This window comes from Danio rerio, chromosome 20 (assembly GCF_052040795.2).
Source record: "Danio rerio strain M-AB ecotype USA chromosome 20, GRCz13ab, whole genome shotgun sequence".
NCBI lineage: Eukaryota > Metazoa > Chordata > Actinopteri > Cypriniformes > Danionidae > Danio > Danio rerio.
The window spans coordinates 39,713,136-39,725,920 of record NC_141040.1 but is presented as its reverse complement, the minus strand read 5'-3'; the positions used below and the strand labels follow the sequence as shown (position 1 = coordinate 39,725,920).

The 12,785-nt window shown below is 32.8% G+C and overlaps 2 protein-coding genes across 2 annotated transcripts in view; both read left to right on the top strand.

Moving 5' to 3' along the window:
- Positions 1 to 11,422, top strand: part of adgrf6 (adhesion G protein-coupled receptor F6) — a 180,486-nt gene extending 169,064 nt beyond the window's left edge. Inside the window, exons 260-272 of the mRNA XM_087298451.1 lie at positions 1,988 to 2,088; positions 2,327 to 2,391; positions 3,142 to 3,296; positions 3,491 to 3,676; positions 4,300 to 4,506; positions 4,604 to 4,744; positions 5,332 to 5,510; positions 5,602 to 5,772; positions 5,918 to 7,282; positions 9,720 to 9,761; positions 9,876 to 9,938; positions 10,027 to 10,090; positions 10,196 to 11,422. Coding sequence (XP_087154577.1) covers positions 1,988 to 2,088; positions 2,327 to 2,391; positions 3,142 to 3,296; positions 3,491 to 3,676; positions 4,300 to 4,506; positions 4,604 to 4,744; positions 5,332 to 5,510; positions 5,602 to 5,772; positions 5,918 to 7,282; positions 9,720 to 9,761; positions 9,876 to 9,938; positions 10,027 to 10,090; positions 10,196 to 10,278 — 2,822 coding nt within the window. The 3' untranslated portion in view covers positions 10,279 to 11,422. The remainder of the gene's footprint in view (positions 1 to 1,987; positions 2,089 to 2,326; positions 2,392 to 3,141; positions 3,297 to 3,490; positions 3,677 to 4,299; positions 4,507 to 4,603; positions 4,745 to 5,331; positions 5,511 to 5,601; positions 5,773 to 5,917; positions 7,283 to 9,719; positions 9,762 to 9,875; positions 9,939 to 10,026; positions 10,091 to 10,195) is intronic.
- adgrf3b (adhesion G protein-coupled receptor F3b) overlaps positions 1 to 12,785 on the top strand; it is a 671,400-nt gene that overhangs the window by 615,376 nt on the left and 43,239 nt on the right. The window lies entirely within an intron of this gene.

The following is a 12,785-nucleotide window of genomic DNA, read 5'->3' as shown; positions in this document are numbered from 1 at the left end:
ACAATAAACAACATCACACATGCTGTAAAGCAATCAAAATATACAAGTTATTAATAATATATTTTCATATTAGTTTATCGTTACCCGTAGTTAAATTCTGAAATGCAATGATTGTATATTGTGCATAAATACATGAATTGACCACAGCATAAGTGAGTACACATTTAGTTAGCTTTAGATTTGGCTTTGGTACTGACAAATCTAATTTTAAATGCACAAATATATGTAAATCTGAAAGCAGTGTAATCCTTTATTCTGGGCACATATTAATGTTGCAAGATATTAGAAGTCTTCAGATATCAAATTATCATTAGACGTTTAATCTTTAGGTTTTTCCACTAGATGCATTTATTCATTACACCCAAAATAATGAAAGAAAACGTTATATTTGCTTGTGTTTTATGAAAAAATTTAATTAGGCAAATAATCCAAAGCAAAGGTTTAAAGGGCAAATAGTTTACTTCATTTTTATGATTTAATATTAATATTATGGTTCTTCTGAGTGTGCCAGTTTAGGTTGAGTTCAACACACAGTTCAGATGTTTTTATTATAATGTGTTCAAAAGTGTCATGTTGGGACGTTTACACAGTTTGCTGTTTTAGGGGTGTGTTGCTTCACAGTTTCGGCTTCCCGTTTCGGATGGAGTGACACGGTTTAGACTGAGGAGTAATGCCCCAAGGTGTAGGCAGGGCAATGACTAACCGATAACAGATTATTCAGGAGCAGACTATTCTGGTGCAAATGGTTTAGACGCAGACAATTCAGGAGCAGACTATTGAGGCACAGATAATTGAGATGCAAACGATTCAGGAGCAGTCAATTCAGGAGCAGAAAATTCAGGTGGAGACGATTCATGAGCAGACGATTCATGAGCAGACAATTCAGGAGCAGATGTTTCATGCACAGATGATTCATGAGCATATAATTCATGAGCAGACAATTCAGGAGCAGATGTTTCATGCACAGATGATTCATGAGCATATAATTCAGGGGCAGACGATTCAGGAGCAGATGTTTCATGCACAGATGATTCATGAGCATATAATTCAGGGGCAGACGATTCAGGAGCAGATGATTCAGGCAAAGACAATTTGGGAGCACAGGATTCAGGAGCTGACGATTCAGGATCAGATGATTCAGGCAAAGACAATTTGGGAGCAGACAAATCTATAGCAGGCAATTCAGGAGCAGAAATTTCAGGTGCAGATTATTCAGGTGCAGATGATTCAGGTGCATATGATTTAAGTGGAGACAATTCATGAGCAGACGATTCAGGTGCAGACGATTCATGAGCAGACAATTGAGGCACAGACAATACAAGCTAATTTAAGATAATTCAAGCTTGAAAGATGCATAAACAGAATATTCAAGAACAGACAATTCAGTAACTTATGTTTCATATGTTCCCATTCACTGCATTTTAAGTTTACCCATCTATGAAAACATCCTCTGCTGAGAAATCCAGAAATGTGAAAATGTGCATTAAAGTTGCTAAATAACAGTGTATAAAAAAATAATATCTCCCTCTCCTGCATATTAGGATTTAACCAATTACTTAACAGTCTGCTATCTTGATTGAAGTTATTGATTTGAATATTATGGAAATTATAATAGCCATTCTTATTATGGTTTCTGCTGTATTATTACTGTATTGTTACAATTTCATAATTCATAATTTCTTTTTTCTTTTGTTTGCTGAAACATTGTAAATGGGACAACAGCTGTAACGGGTATGTAGAGAAAAAATATATATTTGATGTTTTATTATTATTACTGTTTAATTCATAATTATATGTGCATTCATATGATTTTTTAATGCATCAAACATATTTTTGTACATTATTAGAGGGAAATAATTACAAAAGCGCACTAAATGTGCTAAAATTTATTCATTTAGTAGTTTATTAGCCCATCTTGTGGTTATTCATATTCTGCATGAAAAATTATGTGACTGTAAGAAATTAATTTTAATTTTTTTTTTTTCAGCTATCAAAATGTCATTAAAAATAGACGAAGATTTTTATACTGGCCTCAATAAGCCTGATGATAAAAAATACATTTTGTATAAAGCAAAAATTGAGTCAGCGGTGAGTATTGGTTGTTTATGCTTAAAAAAATAATAATAAATATTTAAATAGTGAGGAATTTTTCATTTGAGGCAGACTGAACTTAAGAATATTTTTGGTTAAATATGCTAATTACTTTATTGATTGTTCCATTTGTTGTTAATAAAAACGACTGATCTAATTTATCATTGGCAACATGGGTTTATCATTAACATTACTTTCTAATAACGCTGTTACATGTTACTCTTACATGTTACAGGTTGAGGCCAATTACAAAAATGTGGCTGGCTTTGTGAAAGGCTCAGTAAAAGTCACTGGCTTCAGGTGAGGCTACAATTTAAACATTCACTAACAAGGTCTGTGTTGATCTCAAAAACAATAAAGATTGACTTATAAAAAACAAATCTGAATATAAAACCTCAGCCACAACAATAATACAGATATTTATTGATTTTATTGAATATTTTTTTATTATATATGATTATATATAAATTATTATTATATTATAATTTATTTATTCATTTATTTATTTATTTTTTGTAGCAGATCTATGATAAAACAAATGGTACAAAGTAGCCTTAATTTGTATATTTAAAGTAGCAAATGACATTGTGGAGCTACTAGACACCTTTTTCAAAGATGCTTTGGAGTGAACGTTAAGAAGTACTAACAGTCAGGCTAGGGAACAGTTGAGAATAAAAAATCAAGTAAAACATAAAAGTACCAATTATCCAGTACTAATTTAAGCGCCCTGGTCCTGCCTTTGTTGCAGTAAAATCTACAGTATATATTTGTTTTATTCTATTATATTGATAGTGCATACACTGATCCGTTAAATTGACTTACAGATTCACTGATTTGCTAGAAACTGATAACTTTAAACATAATGACTAATCCTCTTGTATATGAAGGGTCTCATTTGCCCAAAAATAAAGTCATTAAAGTACACATGAAACAAACCATGTACATTTTTTTAGCTTACATTGTTAGTACAGCTTCTGGTTCATGCAGACTTTAACAGTTGTGTTAAAACAGTGTTTTCACATTGCTTTGGTTTTGTTTGTTGCTTCACAGACCTGGTAGCATTTTAGCAGACTATACAATTGATGTAGCAACTGCCAGTAGCCCCAGTATTGATGCATTCGTAGCAGTAAACCAACAGGTTGCAACCACTCTCCGAACAGGAGATCCTACATTCAATATACCTGCCAATGCTTTTTCTCAAAGTGGTAAGTGTAGTCCGTATCTAGACCTAAAACTGTAAAAAAAAATAATAATAAATAAATAATAATAATAATAATCCATTTATATCATATTCAGTTTATTATAACAGTGAGTGTTTCTTGCAAAAATGTTGCATTAACAAACCCATATTAAAGATACGAAGTCTGACACATTTTTTTAATGGTTTTTTAAATTTTAGAAGAAACGAAATTTTCCACTGCAGATTGGTATCCTCAGCAAGATATGGAGCTGCAATGTACACGTCGTTTTGATGGTTCAATGAGTTGGACAGTTAATGACAAACCTACATCCGACACCACTAAATACACCTTTTTAAACAACAATAGCACTCTCATTGTGAGAAACATCAATCAAAACGACAGAGGTGAGTCACACATTTCTTTGCCCCATTAACACCTTGCATATTGACTGTTCCTGGTTGAAGACAACAACTGGGTGGCACACTTGAACTAAGTAAATGCTTAAAGGCAAATTATGTAGTTCTTGCCCATAGGGGGTGCTTATTTACAACAAACAAAGGTGTATTTCGAAGAAATTTCATATTTTGAAATATGCTAACTGAGAGAGTGCTATTGCGAAGAATAAGAGGTATACTTGATTTTTTAATAAAACTTTTTTTGTTCGAGAGCATAGCCAAATTTAGATTAAGATAATGAACAGAACAATTCTCACTAAATGTGAAAGCATGAAATGATTCTGTAAATGTTGAGAAAGTGTACTATACCTCTCACTGAACAATAGCTGCACCAGGCCCGAATAATACTTTGATGATACTTTAATGTCTTTTGTGTTGTTGAACATTTTTAGAACATTTCCACACAATATTCTTTGGATAAAAGAAACTCATACAGGCTTGAAATGAATGCCTGAGTTTGTCAAATGTATGACTTGTTGTTATTCCAAACTTTCTTTAAAATGTCTTCCTTTTGTGTTGGTTTTGATTGTTTTGTTTTGTTTGTAAACAAACATGTAAAATTTCACTTGCAGGTCGATACGCATGTATCATAGCTAGGGCAGTACCATACATTCAGTGGCAAGATATAAGTATTAAACCAACTCCAGTTATCGACGTGGGTGCAAATGTACGATCTTTTGGGTGTGTAAACCAGAATATTAATCTGACATGCTGTGAACAAAGCAACAACACTGTGGACTGGACAACAAAAGCTCCTGATGACGTCGTAACAACTTCAGGTTGTACATGCACACAATTTGGAGATTTCAGTTCCAGTTAAAAACCTTACACTTTGTATGTTTTAACACTCTTAATCACTATTTTTCATGCAATTAGTGGATGGATGCGCTACATTAGTGCATGCAATCAAAACTGGAGAATGTGGAAGTATAGACTTTAAATGCAGCCTCAAGAATCCAGCACTACAAAGATTCAGCTATGGCAGTAAAAGTGTCACAGTTACATTGAAAACAGGAGGTGAACATTCAGTTTTCAGTTTCACTCTTTCAGTTTAATCCAAACATACATTTAAGCATATATTTATTCATATTCTGTCAAAATGTTTACTTAAAATTACTTTCTTTCACCAGAAACTTGGTTTTTACCTGCAAATGACATTGGCTTCTCCCAAAAGATAATAAGATGTACAAGAAGCATTAAGCATCATTATGGGGGAAAATATTTCTCAGGTTTTATTGACATTGGAACAAAAAAACTTGTCCAAAAGTATTAATTTCCTTTGCAAACTGTCACAGTCTATGAGTTAATGCAAAGTTTTACACCATTCCAAATATTGCAAGATGTCATAAAGCATCCCAATTACCCTGATTCATTGGGAATAAGAAATATTATATCCAAGAAACGTCTAAGAAATATTTTTCCCCAATGATGCCTCTTGTATATCAACTTGTTCTCATTCCCAGTCAAAAAAACTTGCTATTGAAATAGAAGTAACTTTAAGTTTCTCAGTGATATGGAAAATAACGGGCTTCACTCTGTTTTTTTTTCTCAGTTTTAGCCGTTTAAAATATGTTTTTTTTTTATTTATTTTATTTTTTTTTCAGAATTTATGTGTAAAAATGTAACACTTGGAGATGGAGCAAATGGTGAAAGAACAGAAGGACCATGTTATCCTGGCATGGAAGGCACCATAATTTATAAATGTCAAAATAATAAGTGGGAGGTGGAAACCGATAAAAACTGTGTGCTAAAAGTATTTAAGGACCTTGAAAAGCAATCTGAGGTAATCTTCGCAATCTATGCCTGTACAGTTAGCAGATACTCATTTATTATACTTCTGATATTAACATTTTTTTCTTTACTTTCTGATTTAGGCCTTAAAACCACAGGACATACCAAATGTTGTATCTCAGCTCAGTGCTGCTACAGTGAACAATGATCAAACGATAACCCAGTCTCCTGTGACAGTGCAGACAATTGTTAACATACTTACAAATGTTGCTACTCAGTCACAAACAGTTGTCATCAGTGAGCCTATAATGAAGGTATGAAATTACGTTATGAATAGATAGACATGTCAAAATGTGCCGTCAGACTTTCTTTTTTTATCACTATAAAATATTTGCAGATTATTGTTATCCCATCGGACAGAATCTTATACAGTATCTAATTTACTTTTTTTCATTTCAGGATTTTATTACAACAGTGAATGTTCTTGTTTCAGAAGAATCCATTAATTCATGGCAAAACCTTACCAGTAACGACACAAGCGCAACACTTTTGAGCGCTGTAGAGCAAATAAGTAGTCGTCTCACAGAAGGCAATTTTACAATCAGTGAAAAAGTTGTTGAGTTGAATAGAACTGTAATAACTTCTGAATACATGGGGGTATCAAGCTTGCCAAACTCAACTACTGAGATTCTGATACCGCAAGTTTTTAATGCAACCTCCTTAACAGTAATAGTCTTCACAACACTTAAACGTATCTTACCTGCTCGTAATACTACTACTAATTTTAATATTACTAATAATAATAATAGCAGTGGGCAATCAGATTTGAGAATTGTTGGAGATGTGGTTGTTGTAAAGGTTAATCAAACAGTTAACAACATTTCGTTTGCTTATGGCCTTAATAATGAGACTCTGGGAATTCCTCAGTGTGTCTTTTGGAACTTCAATCTCAGCGTATGGGATTCCTATGGATGTGAAGCAAAGCCTTACATAAGTAATGGGAACGAAACAGACATAATCACTTGTGAATGCAACCACACAACCTCTTTTTCAATGCTAATGTCACCATTTTCCATTGACAATACGGTCCTTGACTATATAACTTATATTGGTGTAGCTGTTTCAATGGCCAGCTTGATTTTGTGCATCATTATAGAAGCTATTGTATGGAGGTCTACAACAAGAAATGACACCTCCTACATGCGACATGTCTCCATAGTAAACATTGCCATCTCCCTGCTGATCGCAGATGTCTGTTTTATCATTGGAGCTGCGATCTCAAAAGAGCAGCCAACCCCTGCGGATCGCTGCAGTTCAGTAGTTTTCTTCATGCACTTTTTTTACCTGGTTCTTTTCTTCTGGATGTTAATTTCAGCGCTGTTGCTCTTATACCGTACGATCATGGTCTTGTCCCATATGTCAAGAGTCAAAATGATGATCATTGCCTTTTCAATCAGCTATGGTGCACCTTTGCTCATATCAGTCATTACAGTTGCATCGACAGCTGGACCTCAGGTTTATGTTTCCAAACAAGCATGCTGGCTGAACTGGAATGAATCCAAGGCTCTCCTGGCATTTGTGATTCCAGCTCTCACTATTGTAGCCATAAACCTTGTGGTTTTAATAGTGGTTCTGTCCAAGCTGTTGAGAAGAGGAGTTGGTGACGCAACTCAACCAGATGAAAAACATACACTGATGGTCATTGTCAGATGTGTGGCCTTTTTGACTCCCATCTTCGGTCTAACTTGGGGATTTGGAATTGGAACCATGGTGTCACGTGAATTAGGCGTTCATGTGGTGTTCGCACTACTTAATTCACTGCAGGTACGACTTTCTGCCTATATATTTTGACTTTATGGTTGTGATTTGAGTGCTTGATTTACATGCAAACTGTATAGCAATATTTATCATTAGGGCTGTGTAAAAATATCAATAGGGCTAACTGTCAGTTTTTTAGGATTATGTTAATTTTTTAACCTCTAAATTTATACATTTCAAATATATTTTAAATGAACTTGAGTGTCTGATACTATTTCATTAAAACTATGGTTGCCTTCTGTAGGGCTTGAGGAAAGTCATGAACACAGAGTTTACCTGAGTCAGGAGACAATCATAAGTTATATATGTAATGCATATGTATAATGATGGTTTATCTGCACATGAGCTCCCTCTGTTGCTTTTACTGACATGATAACAGTAGTAACAGTAACAGTATATGCTAAAGTTGCGAGAAAGCATTTTTTTTCAATTCATCTTTATTTCTATAGCGCTTTACCAATGTGGACTGTGTCAAAGCACCTTCACATAGAAGATTATAGTGCATTGAAACAGTGTCAGTTTTCAAAAAAAGCACTCAGCTTACACAATTTTATGGAAAATCATTGATTTTAAATAAATGTGATTCAAACAGAATCAAAAATTTATCTTAGACCTAGAGTAAAAGCCCTCATGGAGTGTGTTTTGCTGTAGTCTTGTAATCACAAAAAAGGGATGCAGGAAAGCAATGACTAAATAAGTAGTGTGGGCCTTTGTGCTACTTTTTGTGGAACGATGATGAATACCTGATTGTGTAAGGTGCACACTAACAAATGAATACATTTTTGTTTTATTATAAAGTATTGTTTACATAGATTAATGATGAGGTGGAAGTCTAGAACAAATATTTTTATCATGTCTGTTTTGCTGTACATTATTCTACACGTCACATTAATGTCCAGTGTTGTGCTAGTTACTGAAAAAAGCAACTACAGTAGTTACAGTTACTAGTTACTTATTTCAAAAAGTATCTCAATTACTTTATCAATTACTTACACCAAAAACCAATGCATTACTGTTAAATAACTTTTGAGTTGATTTCCCAAAGAACATTTGTAATGCTCCTATTATTGGACTTATAATGTCACGTCAGTGCTGCATGGAGAATACACTGTTGAGCAACTTCACAGTTTTAATTTATTTGCATTCTCACAAACTAAAACACAAGACAAACTTGAATTGAAAAAAAAGTATGTTTATATGGTTATTTATTTAAGTCAGAACAGCAGCACAAAAATTAAAATATCACAGGCTTATAAACCAGCTGAATAATTTATTCATAAACAAAAAAGCAAAAGTTAAAGTCACTTCAGCATCATAAAAGTATGAAAAATAGCAACATTATACTACACAAAAAACCTTTATGAAATAAATAAATGAAAATAATCTGAATTATCATTCAGACTCAATCTGGCGGACTGTGAAACACTTCCATTATAGAAAACCATAAGTTTTATGCACTTTAAACACATAAAAAACATAACAGCTGTTTAAAAATGATATCGATGAGCAATTTTCAAACTAACAAATTAAATGTGGTATGTTAACAACTTATGGAAAGTAAGTAGTGTATATTCAAAGTGCAAAATCTGCTGTTGTATACAGCTATAAATATGTAACAATAATAATAATTAAAAAAACAAAAATCGCAGCAGTTTTTTTCTGAACCGTGTAACACTATACATTTTAAATAACTGTTCTGAAATATAACAGAACTGTGTCACTGTGTCTACTAATCAATTTTGTTATACAGAGAACAAATGTGTGCTTATTTATTTGAAACAACAAACATAGTAGTATTAGTAATTATAAATAGTAACTTTATTAGGTGCTCACACGCACACACTCGGCCTGCCTCGAGCGCATTCGGTCTCTCTCGTGTGCACATTCTGCCTACCTTGCTTGCATTTGGTCTCTCGTGCAGTTGATCTCTCTGCTTTCGCTTAATTTTTGTCCAGTCTGGCACCTCATACACAATGCGTCTTTACGGTGGTTGGTTGGCATCCACCAAACCCACAATGCATCGCCGCTGTATGCAGGAAAATGACTGCAAGACTGCAGTCAAAATTAATTAATTTAACAAGAAACAGACAAACGCATCATGTTGTAATGGTGACGGTTTTACTAAAATAAAAAAGTAATGCATTACAGTATTAGTAACTGTCTAAAGTAATGTCATTACAGTAACGCATTACTAGAAAACACTGTATTGCCCAACACTGGTAATATTGTACGACATGTGTCATATATCATATCATGACCCGTATATTGTTAAATGTATCGTATTGTGTGGCCATTGCCAATGCACAGCCCTAATTGCAATATTTATTCTAATCTTTAATTCAAAGCCTCATGTTTTAACCTGATAATGCAAAGTTGTGCACATAAAAATTAAACAGCATTACAACTAGTCTAACTTAAATGTAACATTTTTTCACTTCCACAGGGATTCTTTATTTTGGTGTTTGGAGTGCTTTTGGACGGCAAGGTATAACATATTTGTTGCTTTGCAATTTTACCCAGAATTCTTGTATAATATTGGTATTAGGGGCTTTCCATTTATCCACAGAGCTTTAACCCATTTTGCCATCTATGGTTTCAGGTTCGTGAGGCACTGGCAGGAACGTTGTCACTAAGGAACTTTACCAGCTCTAACCGTACCAGGGTAAATGGCTACAAAATAATGCATCTTAATGAGTTCTTCATAAGGATGGATGTACTGTACTGATAATATATTTGAATCTAAATTACAGAGTACTAGTGGAGGACCATCATCTTCAAGTGGACTGGGTTTCTTTCAAAGGAGGAGGAGAAGACGTAAGTTGTACAATTAAAACTGATTAAAATGATCATGTATTCTGTAATTCAACATCATTGACGAAGACAGGAATGCTTCAAGTAACACACACTAACTATTTGCAGATATGTACAACGTGTCTGAAGCCAGTGCCCTCTCAGGACCTGCATCTCCTAACAGTTACAGCTCAGATCCTATGAATGCGTAATCAGCTACTGCATTATCCAAAGTCTACTTTATCAATCATTAACCAGTCTTTTACAAAAACTAAGAAATCTACAAAGCAACTATATGTAAACTGCACTGTCTGTTATTTTGGGAAGAGGTGTTTTTGTGTTTTCATATATTAATGAAAATGACTTACAATCAACAGGTCTAATATTAAATTAAGGTTACATTTTATTATAATCTGCAGCTGGAAAGACTTTAGTTAAAAATATATGGTCATACTTTATTTTAAGTTAAAGTTTTCACTGTTAATAAACCACTGACTATGACTTTTGCCTCTGTAAACTCCTAATTTGGTTTTTATTAATAGTAATTAAGGTATTAATTAATTTAGGGATTAGTTAAGATATAATAAGATCATGCAAACCACATGTTTTATAAGTACAAATAAACAGCCAAAATGTTAATAATAGGCAGGTAAGAAGCCACCAGTTAATAGTGAGAATTACCTAAAGTTAAAAGCTATATCAATAATAGAGGTTAAAAGAAATTGCTTTTTTTTTTTTTTTTTTTTTTTTTTTGCATTGAAACACTGGGCTACTCTTTTTGGGATTTGGCATGTCAAATTCATCAACTTTAGCTTATGATTATATTGTCTTGTCTGCTTTTTTTAACTAAAGTTTACCCACTTCATAATTTATCCCCTCTCCCTTCATTAGAATATTTTTTTAATGTCATGAGAATACTTTGAGTTAAAAAGTAAGTGCATAAAAAAAGTAATGCTATAAATTTTAGAGGTGCTTGATGAAGAAAATGTCTTGTTGCTTTAATTAACCCCTTCACATATTTACAAGTGTCCTCTGTTAGAAATACACTGGCTGCATCCAAAAGAGAAAACTGGGCTGTTCTTTTGGGAATTACTTTGTGACTACTAAAATGCATGTCTGTTTTAATGTGTGAAATATGAATGACATGTGGACATACTACATTTGCATTGTCTTATTGAGATTGATCTAACAGTGTCAGTTTTATCACTTCACTTCTATTATAAATCCAGTCCTGTGGCCTCATGAGAGTAAAGTTTCCATCATGTGCACTATTTTTGACTAGTCTTTCTGTGAATTTAAACATACTTTTATGATGTCCTGCTATCAACTATATAATAAATATTGTATGAGAGTTCATGAACTGTGTAATTTTTTATTGCCGCTGTTTTGCTTTTTAAGCAGTACTTCAAAGGGTTTATTTTCGGACGCCATTTTGACTCATTTTATTGGTTTTATTTTTAGGTTTTTAATGAATTATGTAAATGTTATTTTTTTTAACTTTATTTTATTATATATATATATATATATATATATATATATATATATATATATATATATATATATATATATATATATATATATATATATATATATATATATATATATATATATTTATTTATTTATTTTTTTTATTTTATTTATTTTTTTTTTATGTGGACTCTAGCCCCACAGACATCAGTGAGACCCTCTCACGACGTTCCCACATGGATTTTTAAACAGCGGATTCCAGATTAATGGATTGATTGTACTCCAGATTGAATGTCAGTTTGTTTGTTTGTTTGTTTGATTTTGTTTATTTATTTGTTTTGTTAAGGTATTGGAATATCAGGTACTTTTGTTTGTCGTATTAAACATTACTTTCCATTTATCAAAATATTATTTTTCAATGACATGTTTGTATTAAGTTGTTTTATGTGTTTTCCTAGGCTATTTTTCTTTCAGTGCCAGTTTATTCCTTAACCAATTTTTAAATGGCTGTCACTTAGTCAAATGCAAATGTTTCTTGGACAAAATATTATGCCTCTGAGGCTTATAGAGTCTCAGTGGTCATACAAGTCATCAGAACAAAAAGTGGTACTGTGTGTGTAGCTATGTTAACTTGCTACATGTAGTTATAATTTAAAAATTGAAATAAAATTGTAGCCTATACTAGGTAGCTGAACTATTTTATGAGCTAATTACTGTTTTGACTGTTTTTTGGATTTATTACTTTGTCCGAGCGGATGCTATGTGACAACACACGATAAAAGATACTTTTTTTTTTTTTTTTGCTCCTTTTAGGTTATGGAAAATCAGCTTTTTGTCATTGAAAAGGAATTGGACATTTTGCTTAACAACGTGCCAAGTTCTATTGGTTTTGTAGGACTGGGACTACCTGAAAATGAGAAAATGATGGCAGAACTTCGGATTTAGGGAACAATCTCTTTAAGTTACTTAAAAAATTACTCAATTGTTAGTTACATAGTTTAAAATTTACTTTTTCTTTTACTCTGACATGTAAGTTAACTAATAATTTAATTGTTTAAACAACTACTAAAATCTACATAGAACTTCAATTTCAATTTGCTTTTATTTTAAAACACATTCTCTCTCTCTCTCTCTCTCTCTCTCTCTCTCTCTCTCTCTCTCTCTCTCTCTCTCTCTCTCTCTCTCTCTCTCATTCTTTGGTTAACAGATAGAAAGTAAAGTTCAACAATGTTTCAATTGAATGACATGAATA